Source organism: Nannobrachium achirus (genome assembly GCF_963921795.1).
Source record: "Nannobrachium achirus genome assembly, chromosome: 16".
Classification (NCBI taxonomy): Eukaryota; Metazoa; Chordata; class Actinopteri; order Myctophiformes; family Myctophidae; genus Nannobrachium; species Nannobrachium achirus.
The window spans coordinates 36,122,316-36,136,680 of NC_137823.1; the positions used below are offsets into that span (position 1 = coordinate 36,122,316).

Genomic DNA, 14,365 nt, shown 5'->3' on the forward strand with positions numbered 1-14,365 from the left:
CTGAAGCTGTCAAATGCTGTATTTATAGTAGAGTATAAGTAACAAAAATGGAAAGTAAAGTAAAAGTACCTCAAAATTGTACTGTAGTTACAAGTACTTGTATATACTTGAGTAAATGTACTTAGTTACTTTGCAGCACCACAGAACAGCCAATGACAGCCAAGCCTTTAATCACAGCTGTGTAATCAGTAGAGTGGAGAGGGACATTTATTTATAGTTTTAACTATAAATATAGCTGCAAGCAGCGATAAAGTGGCCAAGGCATAAATAGCAGGAAAGCAAAAAGGCATCAAGGGAAAGCAAAGAAGAAATCAAAGAAAAACTAGAAGTAGTGTTCTTCCGAACAGGTCTCCAGCAGGTCAGGTGTTTTTTTTTTGGCCTAGTGGTGACTATAATAGGCCAAAGTCAAAAGGGTACCACGTGTTCTTTGGCCTTTCACGGCAATCGGACGCTGCATGCGGGATTTGAGGCATTTTGTTCCAAAAATAGGTTTTGCAAAAATTGACCCGCTGGTGGCGCTATAACAGGCCAATGTGAGAAGGGTGGCATCTGTTCCTTGGCCTAGTGGGAATGTGCGTGCAGAATCTCACACAAATAGCAGGCTGCGTTTGAGACATTTTGTTCAAAAAGGAGCAATCCTGCAAACCTTGGAATTCAATGTTAGCCAATTAGATAGAATATGATATTGGACAAATCCGTCATGATTACATCACTGTAGAGATACTGTGTGCCCATTTGTGTGATTATCGGATAAAATCTGAAGGAGTAATATCGAAGAATGCGTTTTCGGCCTTCTGGTGGCGCTATAAATGACAGAGACTCTGCCGATTTTACACTAATCGGCATAGTTATTGGTGAAAGCACAAATTGACCTCTACACAACATGTATGCAAAAGACTATATGCAACAGACATAAAATAGTTCCAAAGAACTCCTCAAGGTTTTAACTCAATATCTTTATTTTCCAACTTTTTCATTAGTTGTCTTTGTTGAAGAGTTGGTCATCAGGTTGTAAACCTTCAAAACAGAGGGTTAACAACCTAGCCATTTTCAGGCATGTCTTTTAAATCACAATGTTTTCAAATAAAGTTTTTAAACATTAAGTATTGTGAAGTCTGAACCCAAACCAGCACACGGAAACAGTTCTCAAGGTGAAAACGCAATAAGCGTTGTTTTATTCAATGGGGCGTTCCCCTAAAACATGAAATAAAGTTCTTCCCAAAACCGGGGCTTTTAACACGTCTTCAAATAAAGTTTTTAAACATTAAGTATTGTTAAGTCTGAACCCAAACCAGCACACGGAAACAGTTCTCAAGGTGAAAACGCAATAAGCGTTGTTTTATTCAATGGGGCGTTCCCCTAAAACATGAAATAAAGTTCTTCCCAAAACCGGGGCTTTTAACTCAAAATATGCTTCTTTCCAGAACTTAACAAACAGGGGTTACATTCGAAACATATGTTTCACAGTATAGAGCATCGCAGTTGAAGCCCCACCCCGTCCTCACTCTGGTGTCGGAAGCGTTTTCCGCATTCATTTCTTCCATAGACATTTCATAAAGTATTTATTTAAACGTTTTTAAGCCTTGGACAAAGCCACCTCGGCTGGAGAGGGATCATGTCAATATTCACATTTTTTTGAATGCAAAGATTAATTAGAAAGCTGAAAAAAAGGGCAGGGTACAAGACTGTGTACATCATTATTTTTAAAATTGCGGAAACTACACTCCCAGAATGCAAGGCGAATGTTGTTGTCGTTTCCTGAAATAAAGCCCTTAAATCACGCTCAGTTTAGTTATCCAGGCCAGCATATGGCCTGAAATGTAGTGATGTCATCTCTGTGGACGCTCTTATCGTCATCCTTAACATAGTGCATCATATAATTCATATTTGTAAAAGAAAGACGATCGCTCACGGGAGTTCTGCTGATGTGCAATAATCCGCCGGGAAGACAGGGAGCAGTAGCTACTTCCGCGGTAACCGCAAGATACATGAAAGAAGAAGAAGCTAGACCAATCACAGACGTCGATTTCACCGGATGTACATGTTTAGCAGTATGGGAAATGCAGTTCTTCTCCGTGCGATCTTGATTAAAACGTGTTTTTACTAAAACTTGAGTGATTGCATACATACTCGGGGGTTCTACAGGAGCATATAGAACCATTTTACAACCACCAGCCTAGTGGTAAGTGTACATTGAATTGCTACGACTTTGTGGCTGATAATGAAAAACGCTATGGTGAAAATGAATGGGTTGTTTACTTCCGACACCGCACTGCGATGCTCTATGCTGTTGCTTCCATTAACACATGCCATTTCTCTTCCAAGACTCAGATGCAGCTCCTAATTTGCCTACAATGGGAACAGATAGAACCACCATTAGCAATGTGGCAAAATACAGAGCAAATGTGCGACAGAGGAGAACATAGTGGAGTTTCGCTTACTGCTCGATGGAAGAGTCCCTTCGAGAGCCAGCTACACAGTGAAGCAGAGCTCGGTGGTTAAGAGCAAAAACATTTGGATTGCCTGACTCGGAGAAGCTGTGTTGCAACAAGCAGCCATCTTAGCTGCTGCATTCTGGGAAATGTAGTTTTTCTGAAAACCAAGCAAAGCCATCAGTTAGATTCAGTTCACATGCAAAAAACAGGGCCTGGATAAAAAAAATAAGAAAAATCAACTAATCAGCCGATCTACAAGGTTAAAACAAAATAAAGTCAACAGATCTGCTGATTTGGAGGTTGTGATTTGCCATCCAATTTGCGTGATTTTAGGCCAAAATCTGTAGGAGCAGTGTTGTAAAATGTGTTTTGCAAAAATCTGTCTGATGGTGGCGCTAGAGAGGGGCATGTGTGAAATCAGGGACGGAGGTTGTGATTTGACAATCAATTTGTGTGATTTTAGGCCAAAATCTGTAGGAGCAGTGTTCGCAAATGTTTTGCAAGAATCGGCCTCATGGTGGCGCTGGAGGGCCATGTGAGAAATCAGGCAGCCAAGGAGTGTGTGCAAAGTTTGGCATGGATAGGGGCAATGGTAACGGAGATATGAATAGGGCAAAAGTATGATGTCACACGGACAGAGTGACAGCCGGTGGAGGTTTCGATAGTAACTGCGACCTAACAGTCGCAATAATACTCACATCTCTTTAGTTAAATGCTTACATTGAAGAAAGAGATGAGGCCACACCCCAAACAATAGTGGACACAGGCAATAATCCACAACTGCACACTCCCTGACAATATAAAACACATTCTCACTGTAAACGATAGAACCAAAATAACACAGTAAAACGGTAAAAGAGACCATACAAAATACAAGCAAACAGTCTTACCGGTTAACAGAGCAGCACACACTCAACTCAGCAGTGTTTTGTTCAAACTGTTCAGATGGATTCAATCGGCCGACGCCCAACAAGCAACCATCTTAGCTGCTGCATTCTGGGAAATGTAGTTTTTCTGAAAACCAAACAATTAAGATTCAGTTCACAGGCAAAAAAACTAAAAAAATCAACTAATCAGCCGATCTACAAGCTTAAAACTAAATAAAGTCGACAAATCTGCTTATCTACAAGCAATAATTACATTACCGAAATGAATCTTTTTACATTCCAATCCCAAAACCAGAAACAAACATTTCCGAGCCACATGTTCACTTACCAATTATCTTAGTCACGCAGCCTCAGTGTCAATATCAGAGTTGGTCAGGTGGATCTAAAAGCAATATAGTGTGGGTTAAATATAAATGGAGTAATGCTGTTAGAAATTGGAATAGTCTTGAAATGAAATGTGTACAAACCTGCAGCAGCTCCAATGAGGTTACTGAACAAACTGAAAAAAGACTGGCTTTATACAGGGTGTGGTGATTACGAATGCTCTGCAGCTGTGACTCAGGGACCGTGGTCAAAACATTGCATGTGAAAAATAAGAATATATTCCATTTGAAAAATAAAATAAAATGACTGTAATTCCCGCTGAACCGTGGGTTACAAGTGCACAAGTGCACAGTGCACTAACCTACATTATTGCAAAGTGTGATTTAAATGTGACTTTGAATGTATGTTTTAGAGGCAGAAGAATAACGCACGCACGCGCACGCACGCACGCACGCACGCACACACACACACACACACACACACACACACACACACCTGTGCCTAACCATTCTGCATTAGAGGTGGGATTTATGGCTATTTGAAGTGAGACAGTACCATCGATCATAAAATGTGTGTGTAAATTAAGCTACCTTGACTTTTGTTATTCATAAAACACCTAAAAAAAACAAGCAGGCAACAATGAACTCGCTCCTCCACTTGTTCTCTCTCTCTCACTCACTCACTGTACTCAGTCAGTACTCAGTGGAGTAGCAAGGAGATGTTGAATTGGGGGGAGGGGGTCTCCCCCCCAAATGAACGGCTCTCTACTGCGCGAACCGGATCCCAACGTTCACTTCAAAGAGCTGTTCAAAAGATTTGATTCGTTCGCGAATGTCCCAGCTCTATTCTGCATCTAGCCTAAGGCCCAGATCATGGGAAAACCCTACTCACGTCAGGGTGGGGGGTCCCCAGTTCAAATATGATTCTTTTTGGTTTCAGTGATATTTGGACTTACCCTCTACAGTAGTTCATCATGAAAATGTTACTTTGCATGTATGTTTTAGAGGCAGAAGAATAATTTGCATAAAACTTGCAATGTTGATTGAATTATTAAAAAAGCATGTTTCAATGTTTAAAAAATCCGATCTGACAGATCTTTAGATATTGGTCCAAAGTTCATGTAAAAAAAGTTCTGTGCACGTGACGCAAAAGTTCCGGAATAAAAGCGGGTTTAAGTGTTTTACAAACTGCTCAAAGTGGCGGAAAATCTAAGGGCAGAGCTTACTTAACAAAGACACAGATGTCTTCCGCTTGAGTCAAGGCACGCGTGTAAGCAAGTTGCATGTCTTCAAACGAAACGAGGCATGACTTATGCCCCTTTAAAGTTTGAGTTTTCAAACGCTTCGCATAGCGCCCCCCTTTGGCCAATTGGAGTAAGATTGCTTTCAGTAATATTTGGACTAACCCTCTACATATTTGCCAAATGCCATGAACGTGTCACTTTGCATGTATGATTTAGAGGCAGAAGAATAATTTGCATAAAACTGCAACATTGAGTGAATTATTAAAAAATAATGTTTCGCTTTAAAGAAAATCCGGCCGCTGTGCGATGACCGTGTTGGTCCAAAGTTCATGTAAAAAAAGTTTCGCGCACGTTACGCGAAAATCCCAGGAGGAGATAGATTTTGACTGTTTTTCATATAATTCAAAATTGTGGGAGAGGTAAAGGTCAGAGGTCAAAAGTCAGAGCGTAAAAGTTGTTCGGCATGAGGAGACGCATAAGTGTATACAGGTTTCATTGCTGTACCTGAAACAGGGCATGAGCTACACCAGTTCAAAGTTTGCACTTTCGAAGGCTTCCTACAGCGCCACCCTTTGGCCGATTGTTGCGAGCTTCGCGTTTTAGCCGTTTGGCATAGTCCTCTGCCATACTGCCATGAACGTGTCACTTTGCATGTATGATTTAGAGGCAGAAGAATAATTTGCATGAAACTGCATTATACAGTGAATTATTAAAAAATAATGTTTCGCTTTAAAGAAAATCCGGCCGCTGTGCGATGACCGTGTTGGTCCAAAGTTCATGTAAAAAAAGTTTCGCGCACGTTACGCGAAAATCCCAGGAGGAGATAGATTTTGACTGTTTTTCATATAATTCAAAATTGTGAGAGAGGTAAAGGTCAGAGGTCAAAAGTCAGAGCGTAAAAGTTGTTCGGCATGAGGAGACGCATAAGTGTATACAGGTTTCATTGCTGTACCTGAAACAGGGCATGAGCTACACCAGTTCAAAGTTTGCACTTTCGAAGGCTTCCTACAGCGCCACCCTTTGGCCGATTGTTGCGAGCTTCGCGTTTTAGCCGTTTGGCATAGTCCTCTGCCATACTGCCGAGTTTCGTAAAAAGCGACTGCACGGTCTAGCCGCTAGAGAAAAAGTGGCGGAAGAAGGAGATGAAGTCCAATAACAATGAGTGGCCAAGGCATTGCCACTTCGTGGCCTTGGCCACTAACTATAGTTTTATACATCACACAGCTTAGATATTTGGATCAAATCAGAGAGCAGACCTGTGTGAACGCAATGATATAAATAGCATATCTGAAGTGTGAACATTGCAGCCACAGCGACTTAAAGCTATACTGTGTAAGATGCTCAACTAGTGGTCAGTAGCCCTATAGCAAACCGCGGTCGCGTTCGCGTCTTTCGCCCGTTTTTCGTACCTTCACACCCCCGCGTCTGCCTCCACAACGCCGAGAGCTATCTTTAGAGGGGTCCCTGGTTCCTGTGCGTTCAGGCATTCCGGAGAAACGGACTACTTCACCCTGCCTGGTAGGCGAGATTACCTTTTGAGTAAAGAGACACACGGGCGACTACAAATATGGCGACCTCACTTCAAGATGCGATGTGATTGGCCGGTAGTGTACCATGTGTGCATGATCGGCGATGTGATTGGGCAACGTATACACAACGTATACAGATGATGCAGATTACGTCATTTTGGCGCGAAATCCGGTCCACGGCCAGGATCATAGAAAACATATAAAGAGAAGGCTTCAGAAGCTGAAAATAACGGAGTGGGTGTTCTAAAACTTTAGCGATTTAACAGTTAGGACAATTTTAAGATTTGTTTTATAAAAAAAGTTACATGGTACAACTTTAACATAAACATGGGTCCCTTTCCTCTGTCTACACTCTGTCCCCACTCACTAAACCCATTGGAAATGCATTGGGTGCTTTAAGTTAAACATTTTTATTTTTTTATAATTATTCTACAAAACATTTCAAAACGAAAAATACAAGCACACGTGTCCTCAGTAAGCTGAACACATAAAAATTTGAATGGTGTTGAAAGGTGTAAGCGTGTAGGACATGGGTATTCAACTGGCGGCCCGCGGGCCAAATGCGGCCCGCGGGGACCTTCCTTGTGGCCCCTGGAGCAATTTTGGAAAAAAAAAAAAAAAAAGATTTTGAAAAAAAAAAAAAAAAAAATCCAAAAGTGGAGACTAATGAACGTTATAGGTATGGTTTGCGCGATATGAAACGTGAGCTTCATCTTACCATAATCACAGTAATCCCTAATCATATTCCATCATAGTCAAGTGAAGAGACTCCAGTCAGAGCACTGCAGCAGAGTGGAGTGTGTGTGTGTGTGTGTGTGTGTGTGTGTGTCTGACCACCTGATCCTCGTTGAGCATCGTTAAAGCATCAAAGAAGGCAATTGTGTGTGCACTGCAATAAGGTCGACATCTACTCTAAGATAGCATCAAAGCCAGGTTGGCCATCACTAGTGTGATGTAGTTAGCACTAGGTTTTAAACAAGAAAGCATGTGTACAGTTGTCAACTTGTTGAACAGAAATTAAGCACATTGACATGAAAAGTACTGTAGATGAAAATGTGGTTGTTTGTGAAAATGTAGTAGTGAAAATGTGGTCGTGCCCGTTGTCTCAAGTGTTCATTAGATTAATAGCTTGGGGGGGGGGGGTACGTTAGTGCGGCCCCCGGCCCCTTGGTTTTCTGTCAACGTGGCCCCCTGGACAATTTTGTTGAATACCCCTGGTGTAGGAGATGAATCGCGCCAAAGTTTTGAGGAGATACTGACTAGTATATAAATATAGAAATAAATAATGAAGATAACATACGTGTGCTCGCCTTCCAGGCGAGCCCACAATAATGAGCATTAGTGAGGAGGACCAATTATACGAAGATAAGTTGAAAAAACGGGAAAGCATCCGTGTCATTTTAGATTTTCGTGTCATGCTGCGAGATTGTATATAGTCTATCTGCTATTTTTTTTTTTTGCATTTTTGAAAAATGTTTTGTTTTGAAAAATAGTTGAATAGTTTTGACCTATTTGAAAGAACTGATTTAGAAGACATTTGTAGAATGTGCCTCAGGTCTTAGGGTTAGGGTTATTGTGTTATTAATAGTAGGACATAAAGCCGGCTGTACAGGCAGCTCTTCCTTAACCCCGTCCTGTCCAGGTACAACAAGCAGCAGCTCAGTAGAATCTATCCTAAAGGCACCAGGGTGGATTCCTCCAACTACAACCCACAGGTCTTCTGGAACGCCGGCTGTCAGCTGGTGGCTCTCAACTTCCAGACTATAGGTGACATTTTCATTGTTTGTCGTGTTACTTCATGAATTATGTGTGACTCAGTCATAACTGGCAGATTTACTGTCATTTAAAAAGAAGTGGTTCTCAATCAAGTGTCCTCTCAGTGGATGTCCTTGGCTGTGGACCAACATTTGTGCCAGGGTGGCTTCCATGCTGTTTCACAAATTACAGATTAGGCCTAACATGAAAGTGTTTCACTCATGAGATTTAATTCCCTGTACTGTAAATTGTGTTAGACATGTATTCACTATGCAATATATATTTTTAGTAATGCATGTTACTCTGCACAGTGCAGTAGTACGTTTTTAAATAATAATTCCCTAGGGCAGTGGTTCTCAACTAGTGGTCCGGGGACCACCAGTGGTCCTTGAGGGGGTTCCAGGTGGTCCCCAGCTAAATGATGGAGAGTCGGTAATCAAATGGACCCTAAAGATCTATAACTCTTGAGAGTGTAAAATGAAAATGTACACTCTTAAGAGTTAAATTATTGTTAAACATCTGCAACACTTAATTTACAAGAAGTCTACACAATTACAGAAGGTAGAGGAATTGTTATTTTGGTCATGTTTGCCTGTTATCTCCCCTTCTCAGATCTATCCATGCAGCTGAACCTGGGCATGTACGAGTACAACGGTAAATGTGGATACAGACTGAAGCCAGAGTTCATGAGACGACCGGACAAACACTTTGACCCTTTCACTGAGAACACGGTGGATGGGATCGTAGCCAACACCCTGTCTGTGAAGGTGCGTACACGTGTACCGGTATGTGTGTGTGTGCCTGCCCGAGTGCCTGTGTGTGTTTGCGTGTGCGCATATGTGCGAGTGCGAGCGTGTGCAGCCTTGCAATTCATTGTGGGACGAACCAGCTGCTTTTGTTTTGACTGCCCATTTTCGCTCGCAATACTGGGGCTCTAATGTGAAGTGCTTTCCTCTCTCTTTATATCTACAATGACTACAATTTACTGCAATTTAGGCATTTAGCGGAAGCTCTTAATCCAGAGCGACTTACTGTAAGCAAGGTAAACACAAGGTAACACATCAAATGCACAGTGTTGTGCCTCAGTAATCTGGGATCATGGGTAAACCAACAACCTATCATCAGTCTAAACATTATAATATCGAAAAATAAATAATATGTACATTGAAACTATACAAACTACAGCAGGGGTCTTCAACAGGGGGTCCAGGACCCCTAGGGGGTCCTCAGAGTTACTACAGGGGGTCCTCCAAATCTTCCAATCCATTTTATATGAACAACTTGAACCCTAGTGTCCATATTACGAGAACTATAGCCACAAATAGCAGATCTACAAGCTCACAACGCCTCACGCTGCGAGGCGTTGTGAGCTTGTAGATCGGCTATTTTCGGCAAAGATGTTTGGTGTAGAGGGGGAGAAGAGCAGACTAAGTACAGAGTAAAAGGTCAAGTTTATTAGGTGATGACAGCTCAAGTTGTTAAATATCTGAAAACACAAATTGACATGAATCTAAAATACAATGACTGGGCTGTCAAACGATGAATCTATGAAAAGGTCCTTGGCCTGAAAACATTGAAGACCCCTGAACGACTTCTCTCTCTCTCTCTCTCTCTCTCTCTCTCTCTCTCTCTCTCTCTCTCTCCCCGTCCTCCCTGGAATACAGATCATCTCGGGTCAGTTCCTATCAGACAAGAAGGTGGGGACCTACGTGGAGATCGACATGTACGGCCTGCCCGTGGACACCAGGAGGAAGGCCTTCAAGACCAGGACGTCGCAGGGCAACGCCATCAACCCGCTCTGGGAGGAGGAGGCCATCGTCTTCAAGAAGGTCTCGCTCACTCTAGTGCAGTGCTTCTCAAACTTGTTCATTGTCAAGGTCCATTATTTATTGGGCTTTTGAGCCGCGGACCATTTTGATGAGATTTAGCCTCCCCAGACCCAAAACTTTGGTTGGTGCTGTATTGATGTCGTACCACATCAAAATAACAATTCTTCTACATTCTCTAATTGTGTAGACTTCTAAATTAAGTAATGCAGATGTTTAACAATAATTTAACTCTTAGAGCATAAAATCTGTCTTTTATTTTCTCCTCTGGTTCAGGTAATTAAAAACCCTGTAATGAAAACTGTCACATCTTGTCAGTAACGTCAGAGGGTAACACCTCAGCGTCTATGTCTATAGCTGACCTATGACATCATCCCATTGTTGTGACATCACATTGTTGTGACATCACATTCCGTCCTTGTACCTTGTATGCCCATGTATGGAGTTCCCTGATGTCATCAATATTAAGCCCATATCTTGGAATGCCCATATATGGACATATTGTGTGGGTCTCATGTGGTCCATAACAGTGTTTCTCAAAGTGGATTCCAGGGACTCTGTGGGTCTAAATGGACCCATACAAGTCTGTAACTCTGACAGTGTACAAATGGAACCAAATGGACCCGTTAGGGTACATTTGGTTCCATTTTTACACTGTCAGAGTAAAGGGGAGACCTTGAAATTTAAAGGTTTGAGAAACACTGGTGGTCTATAACATAAGACATCTATGATGTCAGATTCCAGTCATATCCATATTTGGGAACATATTTTGTCCAACTTAAACAACCAACCGCAACTCGAATCACACTTGAAAATTAATTCCGTCCTGCGCGAATTCCTTTAGCGCAAGATGGCGTTTAGCCCTTAGGTGTCTTACTGGTATTGTGGTCCTTGCGCAGGTTGTTCTTCCCACCTTGGCTTCACTGAGGATAGCTGTGTTTGAAGAAGGAGGGAAGTTTATCGGCCATCGCATCATTCCTGTGTCTGCCATACGTCCAGGTGGGCTCAGCGTCACTCTTTTATTTGAGTAGATCTCAGCATAAACCTTTGAACACCATTCACTGTATGTTGAAACGGTGTGACAAAACAGTTGTTAGGAATAGGTAATACACCCTTCTGGAAATCACTACACCATTTATGTTATCTATAATTATGTGTTATCTAATACAGCTGTTGAGCAGAATTTTAATATGCCTGGATAAAGCTGTTCCTTACAGAACATGTTTATTTTAATGGTCAAGCGATCAATTGTGTTCTGGCTTGGATCAATACACTTTAAGTTCCTATTTATCAATGAAAACCTACTTGATCATACAGTGTTACTTAAAAGTAACCAGAGTAGCAGATCCACAAGCTCGGAACACAGCAAGATGCGTTTTGAGCTTGTAGATCTGCTACTTTTTCATTTTTGAATCCTGAAAAGTAAAAGTTTGGGACACATGAGGTTTCCACTCGACAAAGACGATATTCATGTTAAATCATCAATAACATTTTAGTGTTTTGCCAATTATTTGGGGGCCCACTTGCTATATCCTCACGGGCCCCCACAGATTGTGAACCGCTGGTCTAATTCCCATACTTATTGTGACAGGTTATCACTAGTACTACATCAGTCTATTTCCCATCACCACATCGGCCTAATTCCCATACTTGTGACCCATTCCCCTGCAGGTTATCACTATATCGGTCTGAGAAATGACAAGAACCAGGCTCTGAACATGCCTGCTCTGTTCGTCTATGTGGAGGTGAAGGATTATGTCCCAGACACATTTGCAGGTAATTACGTGCTCAAGCACAATGTTCTTCCTTCTCTTTCTAAATTCATTTTTTTTGGGGCCTCCTACTACTTCCACATCAGCAATTAAGCAACACACAGAATGGTTTGCTTGCTATTCTTTTTATACTTTTTTGAAATATTACCTTTTTCTTTTCTTTTTTTGTACATCAATACAATGTCTGTTAAGCATATTAATGCTTTTAAATTTATATTACTTTGATTTAGCAATTTAATTTAAACTTTTTGTACCTTCAAATGTACATTCTGATTAAATAAAGTCTATGATACAGACGATGACGATGATGCAGGAACTGCCTTTTCTAGTTACACTTGAATAGCACTTGTCACATGTTATATTTTGTATACTGATGCAGTATAATATGTTGTAGCATGCCAACATGTTTTTCTTTCAGGAGTGTTGTACACAACTTGATGTGTATATTGTGTGTGTGTGTGTGTGTGTGTGTGTGTGTGTGTGTGTGTGTGTGTGTGTGTGTGTGTGTGTGTGTGTGTGTGTGTGTGTGTGTGTGCACCTCGTTCTGTTACTGTTCCCCAGATGTCATCGAGGCATTGTCCAATCCCATCCGCTATGTCAACCTGATGGAGCAGAGAGCCAATCAGCTTGCTGCGCTAACCCTGGAGGAGGGGGGAGAGGAGGAAGTCGACAAGGAGGTGTGTTTGTATCATAGACTGTAAAAAATATGGACGGTGGGAAGCCATTGATTTCTATGCTGCGGAAATTACGCTTTTTTTACCCTTGTATGGGTGCCGCCATCACTGTAGAAATCAACGTTCATTGGTAGAAATGGTACCATCTGTGTGTGTGTGTGTGTGTGTGTGTGTGTGTGTGTGTGTGTGTGTGTGTGTGTGTGTGTGTGTGTGTGTGCGTGCGTGCGTGCGTGCGTGCGTGCGTGCGTGCGTGCGTGCGTGCGTGCGTGCGTGCGTGCGTGCGAGAGAGAAAGATAATGGCGAACAAACATCATAATCAAGAGACAGAGAAGGAGTTGTAGTAGTCATTTACTGGTAATTCAAAGTGCTCTTCAGAGACACCACTAAAAGCTTGTAACACGATATCCACCGCATGATCTGATGGGATGATGGGATGCTCTCCTTTAATCTGATTTGTCCGCTGATGTCATTACCTTCAGGGACAGCCGGTTGATAGCCGCTACATGCTGTGGCCATGGTAACAGTGGCCTGCTAGACCCTAGAACAGAAGTCCATAACGTTGCAGAATTGAACCTTTTGTGTTTTACTTTTTGTTGTAAATTAATGCCCTACTTGATCATACAAAAGTATCAAAAGTAGCAGATCTGCAAGCTCGAAACGCGAAAAGTAACAGTTTTGAACATAATGAGGTTTCCACCCGACAGAGATGATATGGTTAATATCGTCATGCAGAAACCAATATATCCAACACGGTTACTTTTCAGGAAATGTTAAACAAAAGAAATAAATAAATAACCTGTGTTCCAATGGATCCAATGTAGTTATTATTTCGTCGCAAGCTCTTGTTAAAAACTCATTCCCTGCCATATCCCGAGTTTCCCGAGTGATATCCTATGTCTTTCCCTGCCAAGCCGAGTTTCCCGAGTTGCTTTTATTAAAAGAAAAGAAGAAAAAAATAAAAGTACTTCCTAGTTCCAGTTTCAGCTTGATCGCGACCCGGACATGTATGTTTGTACCCAGAACAACTGCTCTTCCTGTTTACTTCCTATGTAAACATAACTGCAGATATCTCATGAATGCTTGAACGGATTTTCCAAGCAGATTATTTAGTTTGAAAGCTGTGAACACAATTTTTTAATGGCAGTAAATGAGTTGTTAATACTTTCTACTGTTTAAATATTTATCAAAACCAACAGACAGACTTAACAACACGTTACATTGCCAAACGGCGGCTATTTTTTTTTTGTCGCGGACGTTTTAATAACATTGTGTCATCAATCGTCTCATAAGCATTGTGGTCCAAAAATAAACAAACTGTCTCTGCAATATTGTCAGGGAGGTGGCTCTGTTTACGATAGTCAGTCACTCATATTTGATATTTGATCTGTCTCTGGCGAAAATGTAACTCATTTGGCAGCAGTAACATTAGCGTTTTCTCGCCGTCTGTTGATTCTTTATATCCATATGACGATATGAGTCAAACCACCTGGAGCGTCTGTTTATTTCTGGAACACAGTTATTATTTGACGCAATATAAAAATACGTTTATGGAAATTCAGAATGGGGAAAAAAGCACGACCCGGGTAGGATGTGTAAATCACGTCAGACATTGGTGCTCTTTTAGCATCCAAAGAGGTGTTCAGGGACTGTTTTTGAGTTCAACCCACAGTTAACTTATGACACTAAAATTAAACCTACAGTACAGTGAGTTTGTCCTGCAGTGTTAGTGTGTGTAGTAGAAGAGATAGGACTGGCATGACGTAAACTACATAAGAATTTTCAATTATGCCACTGCCTTCTTTAATGCTTAGTATGTTGTCCATGCTCTTTCATGGTGTATCCAGTGTGTAGGACGTACTGGTGTGTAGAATCCAGTTGAGATTTGCTTGGCTCAACGTTTGTCACACTGGCCTCAGGTGT

The 14,365-nt window shown here is 41.5% G+C and overlaps 1 protein-coding gene across 1 annotated transcript in view; it reads left to right on the forward strand.

The window, feature by feature from the left end:
• The window catches only part of plcb1l (phospholipase C beta 1-like), a gene marked incomplete at both ends in the record, with an annotated part of 254,020 nt that overhangs the window by 201,681 nt on the left and 37,974 nt on the right, over positions 1 to 14,365 (forward strand). Inside the window, 6 exons of the mRNA XM_080744659.1 lie at positions 8,061 to 8,185; positions 8,786 to 8,940; positions 9,838 to 10,002; positions 10,899 to 10,998; positions 11,671 to 11,775; positions 12,333 to 12,448. Of these exons, the coding sequence (XP_080600785.1) occupies positions 8,061 to 8,185; positions 8,786 to 8,940; positions 9,838 to 10,002; positions 10,899 to 10,998; positions 11,671 to 11,775; positions 12,333 to 12,448 (766 nt within the window). The remainder of the gene's footprint in view (positions 1 to 8,060; positions 8,186 to 8,785; positions 8,941 to 9,837; positions 10,003 to 10,898; positions 10,999 to 11,670; positions 11,776 to 12,332; positions 12,449 to 14,365) is intronic.